This window comes from Bactrocera dorsalis, chromosome 1 (assembly GCF_023373825.1).
Source record: "Bactrocera dorsalis isolate Fly_Bdor chromosome 1, ASM2337382v1, whole genome shotgun sequence".
Lineage (NCBI taxonomy): Eukaryota > Metazoa > Arthropoda > Insecta > Diptera > Tephritidae > Bactrocera > Bactrocera dorsalis.
Window position 1 is genome coordinate 12,522,658 of NC_064303.1, and position 13,352 is coordinate 12,536,009.

Genomic DNA, 13,352 nt, shown 5'->3' on the forward strand with positions numbered 1-13,352 from the left:
TGATGATGATCTTAGATCTATGCTTAAACTCAGAAACAGACGATCAATCAGCCGAATATCGTGACAAAGGTGAGTCAAAGCCGAAAAACCCACGCCGAGGAAACCGTTTTGAGTCAATTGAAGGCATTAAACGTGAATCGTTATGCGCATTGATTTTGAAGAATAAGTTAAGAATTTAAATAATTATGAACAAAGCCTTATTCTTTTTGTAGTACTTAACCGGCAGAAATTTCTTTATTACTATGACTCAATCTCTCGAAAAAAATTTGTTAGTCATTGGCAAAAAGTGGGGTTTCTCACCGTAAGTGGTCCTCTGGCTCTACGACAACATAGTGTGGTGGTGGAGGGCTCTAGAAAAAAGCACACTTGCAGAGAAACTCGAGGGCGTTTAACGATAGGTGTTCATCAGCATGTATGGTGCACTAAGGTCCACTCCAACCATGGCATTTAACACCATATTGCACATATTGCCTGTAGACATCGTCGAAAGGTTCGAAAGTTGCTATCGGACTCAGAGAATCTGGGTTCCTAAAAGAACACGTGTCTGAGCACGCGGAAATTATCATACACTTTGACTTCATACCAGATCACAGAGATCATAGAGTCGCCAAACCGAGCTCTGGCGGCTTCATCTCTTTCCATATGCCGGCGAGGGAGTTTTGGGTGGGAAGAAGCCGTTGAAGGAGAGGGGCAGTGAGCTTCTTTACGGATGGGTCAAAGTTTGGGGAAAGGTTGGTGGAGGGGTTTACTATCAGGAGCTCTCTATCAACTCCAGCTTCAGACTTCCTGACTATTCCAGTGTTTTGCAAGCCGAGGTTGCAGCCATTAAGGTAATAGTAAATTTACTGTTCCGGAGTACAGCCTCCTTCAGAGAAGTGGTCATCCACTTAGCAGATCGGCAATATTAGCTTCGAACTCATTAATAGTGCCTTTAAAGATGGTCAAGGACAGCTAACCTTGCTATCAATAACATCGAGTGTCTTTATGATAAGACTGGTATGAGTGCCAGGCCACAGCGGAATCGCGGGAAATTATGAAGTTGATGAGCTAGCAAGGAAAGGCACCTAGAACCGCTATCGGTAAAATGGGTCTGCGCTCCCATATCTTCTTGCGTTCTACTACTAAATAGCTGAGCCTCGGGGAAGCTTGGTCAGCGATGGGACACCATCGGTACATCCGATGTATTTTGAAAAAAAGTGGATTAAAATTATAATATTTTTCATTTATTATCCTAGAACTTCTATTTATTTGTATGAATTTGTATGACGTCACAGTCGAAAAATATGATGTTCTACAAATAAAGTAATCTCAGAAACTTCGGTAAAATTGCCACTTGCACATAAGCACTCTTGATATTTGTTATAAATCAAGCTCAGTGAAGACCCCAACTGACCCACTATTAATGGTGATATTTAAAATGAACAAAAATGCGACATTTTAGAGGTTGAAAATTCACTTTTTTGATTTTTTGTATAACACTTAGCCTAAGTATATACATATGTATATAGTATATATTTTTCGATAACGATCGAATTTTAACTTCCTTACTTTTTATAATTTGATTTATTTATACTTTCGAATTATTTAAATCACGCTGTTTGCCGCTTTGGTATTATCACTTCCACAATGCTTGCAGTAATTGCAACAACAAACTGCAATGCACTACGGAATTGATGACTCCATAGCGTTTTTTATAACAATATTAAGCATTCAACTATTATTATTATTGTTATTATCATTTATTTTAACTATTATCCCATTAAATTATATATGTTTTAAATAATAATCACATTTTATCTCAGCTCTACTTACGTCTTTTGCGTCGATTTTCATATGGAACATAAATATTTAAGTATAAACAGTCTTCCGATTGATTGCTGAGTAACGGCAGCAGACGTCGCAATTGCGCCAAACGTGCCCGCGGCACTTCTAGCAACGCCTCGGGGCCATTGGGCGGTATGGGCACCGTTTGCGGGCACACGGGCGAGAAGCGATCTGCATTCCGGACATTCTTCCAAGTGGATGGCGTGATGGGTGGCATGAATCTGCAAATGATGGGTAAGGAAAGAGAAATTATTTTCAATACTTTTCGGTATAGGAAATATAGGTGAATTTGTGTTTTAAAAAATTATGATATATTTAAACGATATAAATAAACAGCTGCTACCACGAATTGATAGGTAGTTGAAGTTAAATAAGCAATCGTTTAGTAGGGTTTAATAATGTATATAATTTGTATTCCATCAGAAAGAAGAGATTTCAAGAAAACATAAAGACTCTGATTTAAAAAAAAAAATCAGATATTTTCCCGAGAGAGTTTTTGTATCGAAAATTAGGTTTTTTTGATTTTAAATCGTATAAACAATGTTTCCTCTCTCTACGGTGCAGTGGTATGGTGAACAGCGTACGGAAATCAATTGTCGGAAGCCAATGAAATGGGTTCAGAGATTCTTTCTGCTGTGAATAATAGGAGCTTTAAGAATACTACAACGGCGGCTCTACAGCTGGTATTAAACTTGAGATCTACTATAGACCTCTTAGCTGAAAACTGAGCAGAACAATCGGCGAGACTACTGGCTGAAGGAGAATTTACATACAAAATCTTCGGGTATAGCTCAGTGGGTAATGACGGTTAGGCAAACACCGACTACATGATCCCATTTTTCAACTGGGAACGGAGGTTCAAAGTAAACGTAGAAAAAGATTGCTGGCGTAAAGGTACATATGCTATGCGTAAAACTCTAAATATCTATATGGATGACTAGAAAAGGGGCCATGGCGTTAGTGCGGGGATATAATGTCCAGAGTTAGGCATAAGGCAACCGGACCACTGCAGTAAATTTCAAGCTGAGGTTTTTGCAATTGAGAATGCCGCGAAGTTGACCTCTAATGCAACTGCAGTCAATTCCAGAGTTAAAATCTACGTAGACAGCCAAGCAGCAATCAAGGGAGTAACTTCGTATCGCACATCGGCCAGAATTGTCTTGGAAAGTAGTGCAATGAAATAGTGGACGAGATTGCCAAGAATGGTGTACGACTAATATCCGAAAACGTGATTAACATTGGGATACCCCTGCATTGTCTATATGACGATCTCGACAGAAGCATGGTAGAGAATATCACAACCCGATAGAACGAGCTACTTGGGTGCAAAACTGCAAAAGTCATTTGCAAAACGGTAGATCGTAGATACACAAAATTTCTATTGACACACGATAGAAGAGACTATAGGAACATGATGGGAATACTAACTGGTCACTGTCTGGATCCGCCATACGAGAAGACTTCAGAAAATATCTAGAGCAGGACACCAGAGAAGCAATGGAGTATCTCTTGCGCACTTGTTCTGCATTGGCAAGACTAGACTGTTTGGGGTCCTCACGGTATCATACACTGGAGGAGGTATCGATAGTAAGTCCGCAGAGTTTAATTTAACCTAATATTTTAAATAAATAAAGGGTGGGTTTATATGGGACATAAGGGCACAATAGACCTAAGGTCGCGGTGCATTCCTCAATTATTTATCTATCTATGGGACATAAGAAGGTGAGTTTACATAAAATTTCATTATCATCAAACCCCATTTCAATTTCGCACACAAATTTTGAGGTTATGTGAAAAAGTAGTTTATACAAAAGTTTCAGATCTTTTTATTACCTACAGCTTTGCCATATAATTTTTTATAGGACGCGTAGGTTTGTGCTTAACCCTTAAAATTATAATGCTCTTCCCTTTCCCGATCTCAGATCGCTTATAACGGGTGATTTTTTTGAGGTTAGGATTTTCATGCATTAGTATTTGACAGATCACGTGGGATTTCAGACATGGTGTCAAAGAGAAAGATGCTCAGTATGCTTTGACATTTCATCATGAATAGACTTACTAACGAGCAACGCTTGCAAATCATTGAATTTTATTACCAAAATCAGTGTTCGGTTCGAAATGTGAAAATCCGCTTTTTTATCGACAAATTTTGTTCAGCGATGAGGCTCATTTCTGGTTGAATGGCTACGTAAATAAGCAAAATTGCCGCATTTGGGGTGAAGAGCAACCAGAAGCCGTTCAAGAACTGCCCATGCATCCCGAAAAATGCACTGTTTGGTGTGGTTTGTACGCTGGTGGAATCATTGGACCGTATTTTTTCAAAGATGCTGTTGGACGCAACGTTACGGTGAATGGCGATCGCTATCGTTCGATGCTAACAAACTTTTTGTTGCCAAAAATGGAAGAACTGAACTTGGTTGACATGTGGTTTCAACAAGATGGCGCTACATGCCACACAGCTCGCGATTCTATGGCCATTTTGAGGGAAAACTTCGGACAACAATTCATCTCAAGAAATGGACCCGTAAGTTGGCCACCAAGATCATGCGATTTAACGCCTTTAGACTATTTTTTGTGGGGCTACGTCAAGTCTAAAGTCTACAGAAATAAGCCAGCAACAATTCCAGCTTTGGAAGACAACATTTCCGAAGAAATTCGGGCTATTCCGGCCGAAATGCTCGAAAAAGTTGCCCAAAATTGGACTTTCCGAATGGACCACCTAAGACGCAGCCGCGGTCAACATTTAAATGAAATTATCTTCAAAAAGTAAATGTCATGAACCAATCTAACGTTTCAAATAAAGAACCGATGAGATTTTGCAAATTTTATGCGTTTTTTTTTTTTAAAAAGTTATCAAGCTCTTAAAAAATCACCCTTTATTATGTCTTTCTTTTATTTTTTTAACATTTTGAAAGGTCTATAAGTGTCCTACTTAACTTGTTTTTAAGAATTTCAACACAGGTTCCGACTTAATTATGTTTGTAAAGATATAATTATTTATTTAGGTAATGTGGAACATTATCTGTAGGTGTTTGATATACCTACATTTCGGGCTAAAGGAATGGTAACAATTACTAATTGTTTTTGTGCATTCTACTCCACTGGCTTCCTTATGTTACAATTTGAAACCACGCTATTTCTCATATGACACCCTTTAAGCTAAGTTAGGGTTACAATAAATAATTTAAATACCAATGAATTGATTGAAATAAAATTCAGCGCAAACAGGCCTTTCGAGATGTCGCTAGGCTTGGATTATACATAAAAAGGTAACATTTTCCTAGGGATATGAAATATGAAGACTTCAGTAACCATAGCTAATTCTGTACCAAAAATATCGGAATATTTTCGTTATATCTTAATGACATAAAGAGGGTATCTTTCTTTGCTTATAAAGAGCGCTGTTACTAAAAATTGATAAAATAGGTTACCTCCCCTTGCTACAATAGCAATATTTTAAGAACACGTGAAATTGTGTTGTATTTGTTTTTTTACCATAATAAAATTAGCTTCAACCAAAATTCACAAACTAATGATTCCGACAGCTGTCAAATTTATAAACACACTTTTTGAAGGTTAGGGCTACCTAAATCTTATGGATGTAATTCTATTGGACCGTGGACTATTCGATTTCGCCACATTTTCAACTAATATCGCATTTGCCTGATTTACCTTCTGGCTACGCAGCAAATTCACATGACCACTCCGAGGACACCGTTTTGACTCAGTTGAGGATATAAAAGCAGAATCGAAGAAGGTAGGAGGGGATTACTTTAAAGGATTTGAAATGGAAAAAATTCACCTTTCAATTTGATCACAATGGTATGTTGATCAATATGTGTGATATTATAATTAAGTTAAATGAAAATATCTTCTTGAAAATGGTTAAGCGTCAAAAAGTAACCATATACCAGATTATACAATTTTCGTTCCACCACACAAAAGTTAACGTCGGCGAACCTATAAAATAGTTATCTTTATATATATAAATATTCTGACCGTGTGTTTGTAAGTGAACTGCTCTTAAACGGCTGGACCGATTTTGATGAAATTTTCTGTGTGTGTTTAAGGAGATTCGAGTATGGTTACAATAGAATAGAACTGCAATCAAATACACAGTGTAATGAATAAAAACTGGCTAATTTATCATTCGATGAATAATATACCACGGGCATCCTAAAAGACTGATGCCATAACCTTGCCAGCCGATTCTTTTGTTTTTCCACGCTTGAGAACCGTTTCTTAATATGCAGTCCACTAGGCTGACAATCGATTGGACTCGATTGATTTCACTGATGCACAGCCCAAATTTAATAGTATTTTTACTCCAAAAACCAATTCTTTCTTAACGCACGAAATTCTTTTTGATTCATTTACTTATAATCTAACTAATAGAAATCATAGTAGTATTACCACAATAAAATATATCAGTATATCAGCCACAGTAAAACGTGGGCGGGTTCTCTAGTATGAGTATAAAAGATGAAGAGATGTGCCAATATAGCCACGTCCGTGACCATCCATCTGTTTACTACAGCATACAGCTGCCATACAAAATGTCTGATGAAAATCAAATCTTTCTACGAAAAATTTATTTGTTTGTCATAATTTCTTCCAGAAATTTAGAATGAATTTTTGTTGAAGACAATTCTGGAGTTTCTGAAAATAACTTTCAGATCGGACCATTATAGCATATAGCTGCCATACAAACTGGTCGAGCAAAATTAGGTCCCTGTATGAAAAATTTTATTTGACGAGATATCTTTACGAAATTTTGTACTGACTATTATCCAAAATAACGGTGAAATCTCCGTAGAAATTGTTCCGATCAGACCACTATAGCATATAGCTGCGATACAAACTGAACGATCAAACGCAATATATATCTTTTCATACTTCTTAATGTTATCAAAAATCCACCTATAAAGGGTATCACAGCTTCGCTGCAACTGAAGTGACGATTTTGCTTGCCTTTAACTATTTATTTTTAAATTTTTTTAGCAATTTTAAAGCAAATTAAACAAATATTGGAAGTAAATTTAATATTACAATTTTTCTACTCACCTTAAGCTACCGACCGGCGGCGAGGCATATGGTATGCCTAAGTATGCTTCAACCATGGGACTCGAACGCACCACAATGCCGCGCAGCAGACCGTATTTCGTCTTCACCGTATTCGCGCTAAACTTGACGCTGCCGTGAAAACACTCAGTGCCATGCCACAAGGAAGATAACAAAATCAACACAGTGAGTGAGCGATGTAACAACGGTAATGAGCGACACTGCCAACGCCAGCGGCAGACATGAAAGTAATTCGTAATAATAAAATGAAAGTGACAAAAACATTGCAACAACAGCGGCGTGATGATGCGCTGTGCGAAACCGCAAGTGATATTTGCTATTTTTTCTGCCACCGGTTGTTGTTGTTGTCGTTGCGGTTTTTGTTGTGGCAGAAGCTGCTGTGGTTGTTGTTGCAATTGCTGTGTTTGTTGTAGCCGCAGTTGCTGTGGTTCTTGCTGCTTTTGTTGTAGCTGCAATTGCTGTGTTTGCTGTATTTGTTGTAGCTGCAGTCGCTGTGGTTGTTGTTTTTGTTGTAGCTGCATTTGCTGCTGGGCTGGCTGACGCTTGAGTTGCTTTTGTGGTTGCGGTTGGGCGCGCGAATATGTCTGTGGTCGCGACAATGTGTGGGTGACTAACGGTAGTTGTGGCTGTGCTTGTGACGGCGCTTGTGCGTGCTTAGTTTGCGGCGTCGACTGTGGCAGCTGCGAGGATGTTGTCACTGACACTTCAGACACTCGCGCTAACGGCGTTTTTGTTGTTGTTGATGTAAACGCTGTTGTTGTTGTCGGTGCTAATGCTGTATCTGTTGTTGTTTTTGCTTTTAGCCTCAACATGTGCTTGCTACGCACTAAGCGACAGCCGACAACAGCCGCTGCAATGACGCTGATTCGGCAGTTTTGTAAACGCTTATGAAATACATTTGATTGTTGCTTAGGAATTTGTAGAAATCTCTTTAATGATATCAGTCTTATAATGCAAATTCCTTGTATTACTAGTAGTTGTATGTGTAAGTGCGATAAATAGCTAAAGCTGACGCTGACACTGTCACTACGCGCACTACGACTATGTCTCTTCGATGAGCTACGGCTGCGACTGTGGCTTCTGCTTCTGCTTCTTCTTCGTTTTCTACTGTTATATGCTTTTTTGATTGCTGCTGCATTGATCGTTGTGTTTGTGTGCGTGCGGGTGCACGCGCTTGTGGTGAAAATGAGTTTAGTTGTTGAGGAGGGCGAATGCGTTAGATTAATTTTTGATTTTTCTGCTAGTGTTGTTGTTGTTTCTGCAGTGCAAGTTTTTGTTGTTGTTGCTGATGATGTTATTTTTACAACGTCGGCTGTTGTTGGTGCAGCTAGTGATTTTTCTCCAGCTACTCTTATTGTTGTTGTTGGTGGAGCTGTCCATAGTGCTGTTGTTGTTACTGCTGCTACTTCTGTCCTAGTAGCTTTTAACGTTGTTGTTGTTGTTGCAGCCATCAATATGCTTGTGGTTGTTGCTACTTCCGTTATTACAACTTTAGATGTTGTTGTTGTTGCAGGTTCCAACGTTGTTGTTGTTGTTGTTGCACCGAGTTTGGTTGTTGCTTTTATTGCTTTTGTTGAAACTGCAGCTTCTGTTGTTGTTGTACCAACTTTTGTTGTTGTTGTTGTTATTGCTCTTGCTATTGCTGCTGCTTCTGTTGTTGTTGCTGTTGCATTTTTTGTTTTTATAGCTTCCTCCGTATTTGCACTACCCGTTGCAGCAATTTGCATGGTAATAAGCCAGCCTGCAACATACTCGATAATCAAACACTTCACAAACAACACACCGGCTACAAAATGCCGCTGCAACAACAAGCACAAAAGCACCCACACTGCATGCAATTTACGCCACTTACTGCCCTTATGTTTTTCTTCGCCGTTATTGTTGTAGTTGCCCGCCGCTGTGTGCTGATCACGCTTCGTGTCGCTCGATATTCGGTCACAGCTGCCACCGTGACTGATTGGTTTTACAAACACCAAGTCATGGCAGTTGATTTTGGTGATGATGTTTGATTTGGGCGCACCAACGCTAGAGCTACGGTGGTGGCTGCAGTTTGCAGAGCAGCTGGTGCTACATGGCGTATACAAGACATGGCTTGTGTGCTCGTTTGTGCTGCTTGCTATTGGCCTACCTGACGTATACGCAACCTCTGCTGAGGTTGGTTGACTTGTGTCGCTGTTTGCTGTTGTTGTTGGTTGACTTGAGCCTCTGCTTGCTGTTGTTGTTGTTGGTCGGCTTGTGCTGCTGCATGTTGTTGTTGTTGGTTGTCTTTTGCCTCTGCTTGCTGTTGTTGTTGTTGGTTGGCTTGTGCTGCTATTTATTGTTGTTGTTGGCTGCCTTCTGTTTCTACTTGTTGTTGTAGTTATAATTGTCACTCTTCTGACACTATCTCTGCTATGTCTACATGGCGTATACGCAACTTCATTTGCAACCGTTTGCTTGTCGTTGACGCTGCTTGCTCCTCTACAGCCACCACTTTTGCTGCCCCCGGTCGTAAAGTAATTAAGTATAAGCATACAGTATATACGCAAGAGATTAAAGTAAATATTTAGTTGTCTGATAGCTGATCGCCGGTCAGCGTTGTATGCCGTAGCTGTAAAGGTAAACGGCAACGGCCAATATGCCAGTGCACGCTGGCGCCACAACCATTGTCGACAACGCTGCCACAACCTAGACCAACGCCAGTAGCACAACTCCACTGTGTGGCGGGTGTTAGTGGTACCGTTATTGTTACTGGTGGTGCCGTTATTGCTGCTGTTTGTGTTGTTGTTTTTGTTTTTGTTGTATTTGTTAATGCATTTGCCGCACCAACGGCTGTGCGTAATTGTTGCTGTTGTCGCTGTTGCTGCTGCCGCGAACGCCTCGGTCAAGTCAACTTCATTTTCACCGTTGTCGTGTGTAATGTCAACTTCGTGCGTCGCGCTTTTAACGACATGCTGTCGCCGCGATACTTTGATTTCAAATATTATATAATTTATGCAGTGCGTTCGTTGCGTTCAAAAAATATTTGTTATTAAATTTTTAGAATTTTCTTGCTTTGTGTGTTTTTCTGTTTTTTGTTGCTTTTTTTTCGTTGGCTTTCCGCTGCTTCCGTTTTGTTGTTGCTGCGTAATTACGGTACTCTTCCGTTTGCTATACTTTTAGTTCGAAATTATTTTTGTTTTAAAGTTGTTGTTGTTGTTGTTTTTTGTTGCGTTACTGCAAATTGAAAGCGAAAATGAGGGGAGAAGTATTAGAATAAAACCCGTTGCACTTAATTAAAGAACTTTTTAGTTCGCTTTGTTGTTGTTTTATTACAATTTTATTTTTATTTCTATTTTTGCATTTATTTACGCTGCTTTTGCCATTAGCAAGGCTAAAGCTGGTTGTGTTTGCTTGTATGTGTGTGTGTAATGAGTATTGCAGTTGTTGTTGGTGTTGTCTATGTTGTTGGTGACACCTTCTCGGCAGCGAGTTTGAGTGCAGACTGTGCGACCGAGATTAGTTGCACCAGCTTAAGTAGCCTCGGCAGCGGCAGTTTGGTCGGCATGCGACCGCATAATAGTGCCGTAGCCATCAGCAATGTTTTTAGTTGTGTGCATAATGCAAGACGGTAAGTAATGGGCATATATTATGGGGTGCTGAGCGCGCAGTTGTTGGATGTAGAAACTATTATACGTTAACATATATATATATTTAAGTTGTTGAAAACTTAAATACTTATATATGTACATATGTACTCACAGAACTACATGCGTTCACAAGCAAAAAGGTAAGGAAATTAATTTTGATGGTTCAGTTTGTATGACAGCTATATGCTATAGTGATCTGATCGAAATAATTTTTTGCGAGATTGAACCGTTACTTACAATAATAATTCGTGCTAAATTTTGTGAAGATATCTTGTAAAATAAAAAAGTTTTCCATACAGGGACTTAATTTTGAACGATATGTTTGTATGGCAGCTATATGTTATAGTAGTCCGATTTGAACTATTTCTTTGGAAATTATAGCGCTAGTTTTGAAAATAATTCGTGCCAAATTTCGTGTCAATATCTCATCAAATAAAAAAGTATTCCATACAAGGACTCGCTTCTGATCGGTCGGTTTGTATGGTAGCTATATGCTGTAGTTTCCCGATTTAAATAATTTGTAGAGAAACTATAGCGTAGTTTTGTGCAATAATTTATGCTAAATTTCGTGACGATATCTCCTCAAACAAAAAAATTTTCCATACAAGGACTTTATTTTGATCGTTCAGTTTGTATGGCAGCTCTAAGCTATAGCGATCCAATCTAAATTATTTTTTCATTGAATGTAGTTCTAGCCTTGAAAATAATTTATGCCAAATTTCATGACGATATCTGGCCAATTTGAGAAGTTTTCCATACAAGGACTAGTTTTTGATCGGTCAGTTTGTACGGCAGCTGTATGCTTCATTAGTCCGATATCGATATTTTTGACAAATGAGCAGCCGATTTTTGAGAAAAAGACCTATGCAAAATTTCAGATCGATAACTCATAAACTTAGGGAATAGTTTGCGTATTTACAGACGGTTGGATGGACACGTCTAAATCTACGCAGCTTATCACGTTGATCTGTTATGTATATATATGTACATATTATAGTATATATGTAAGTATTTTTGGATTTCCAAAGTATCCTTCAGGGTATTACAAACTTTGTACCGAACTAAATATACCCTGTCCATGTAATAAAAATTCACACATACAAACTTCTTTAAATGCTTACATACTTACAGACGCATGAAAGTCCAAACTTAGTAACTTACAGATTTACAAATTTACACATTCACACTCTTATACCAGTCCCACCCAAACACATAACCTCAATACTTATATATGAAAGTATGCACCATCATCAGCACTTGCGCTTTGCCATGCAAATGCGCTCTTGCTTGGCTTTGTGCGCGTGCTTAGCAGCTTCTGTATTCGCTTGGGTTTATAATTGTGCACTTAATTAAAACAAATAGTTCATTTGTCTACACAAATTGGCATTAGAAGTCGTCTATAAGTTGGGGGGATTTTGAAAATACGTTAAGCTAAATTAGAATCAACAAAGGTGCGCACAAAAGTATGCTACAACTGCAGTGCGACCGCAACTGCTTATAGGCGCTTGTTGAAATATTTTTGCAAAAACATTGATGCGGGAAAGGGTGGAGTTACGCAATAATTTGGTTGCTGCGAGATTAATATAATGACAATATTTACCGTTATGACGTAAAAAAAACACTGAATATTTAGTGTCGGGGGTACTTTTCAAGGTTTTACCGAAAAAGCAGTGTTGCAGCTGACAATGAAGTTGATCGAAGGGGTATGCGAAGCTCAAGAAGCGGAAAACAGCAGTTGCCTTGAAAGCCGCAAGGATTGAATCTAAACAGCCACATTTCCAAAATAGAGATCATATATAATTATATTAAATAATAAATGACGACTGGTTAATATGGGTCCTCGCGATTATTAGTTATATGTTCTATATAGTCAATATATAGTATTTTTCGGCATCATAATATACCGGTATTTTAAACTGTCCAAGTCAGATAATTGTTGGGGTTTACTTACCCATCAGTTATATGAGTTTCAAGCGCTAGTGTAAGGCTGTAAAAGTTGCTATCAGACACAGATAATCTGGGTTCTTCAAAGAACACGTGTCTGAACACTCGGAAATTCTTACACACTTTGATTTTATACCGTATCATTTGGATCATGGGGTCGCCAAACCGATCTCTTCCGGCTCCTCCTCTGAACATTTACTATCTGTCCACTCCGGCCTCAGACTTCCTGACTACTGTAATACTTTTCAGGCCAAGCTTGCAGCCTTAATGGCTGATTTACTTTTCCAGAAAGCAGCCTCCTTCAAGAAGTCGTCCTATCGACTCAGGCGGCGATACTCATTAACAGTGCCTTCAGGGTTGGTCGAGGAGTGTTTAACCTCGCTATCAATAGCATCGAGTGTCTTTGTAATAAGACTGATATGGGTGCCAGGCCACATCGGAATTGCATAAAATTGTAAATCTGATGAGCTAGCAAGGAAAGGCACTCTAGAATCGCTATCGGTAGAACGGGAGCTGGTTGCTGCTATCGTATTCTCTTTTAATACTAGATAGCTGGGGTTAAAGGAAGCTTGGTCAGCGCTGGGCCACCATCGATACATGCGCTGTCGCAAAAGCCTTTTGGGCCGAGGTCGATCGCAAGATCTCTTTACCTTCAGTAAGGCTTACTTCTCCCTAGTTGTGGGGCTTTGAACTGGCCATTGTCCTATTGGCTTCCACGCTGTGAGGCTGGGATCTTACCAGACGCCATTTGAGGAAGCTGTAGGGAAGAAGATGAGGTGGAAACAACTCAACACTTCCTTCTTGACTGTCCAGCGTTTGATGGGTTAAGACTTAAATATGGGAGCGCATACCTTCAGACATCCCACCGAGGTGGCGGGAATGGAAATTGGTATG

General features: G+C 39.2%; 1 protein-coding gene across 3 annotated transcripts in view; it reads right to left on the reverse strand.

The window, feature by feature from the left end:
- LOC105233594 (uncharacterized) overlaps positions 1–13,352 on the reverse strand; it is a 64,436-nt gene that overhangs the window by 8,916 nt on the left and 42,168 nt on the right. For 2 of the 3 annotated variants that reach the window (XM_049446692.1, XM_049446689.1), the window contains 2 exons: positions 6,889–10,101; positions 1,813–2,045 (listed from right to left, as the gene is read on the reverse strand). In XM_049446692.1, coding sequence (XP_049302649.1) covers positions 1,813–2,045; positions 6,889–9,419 — 2,764 coding nt within the window. In that variant the 5' untranslated portion in view covers positions 9,420–10,101. Of the gene's footprint in view, positions 1–1,812; positions 2,046–6,888; positions 10,310–13,352 lie in introns of those variants that run through there. The other variant, XM_049446691.1, reaches the window with a different exon arrangement.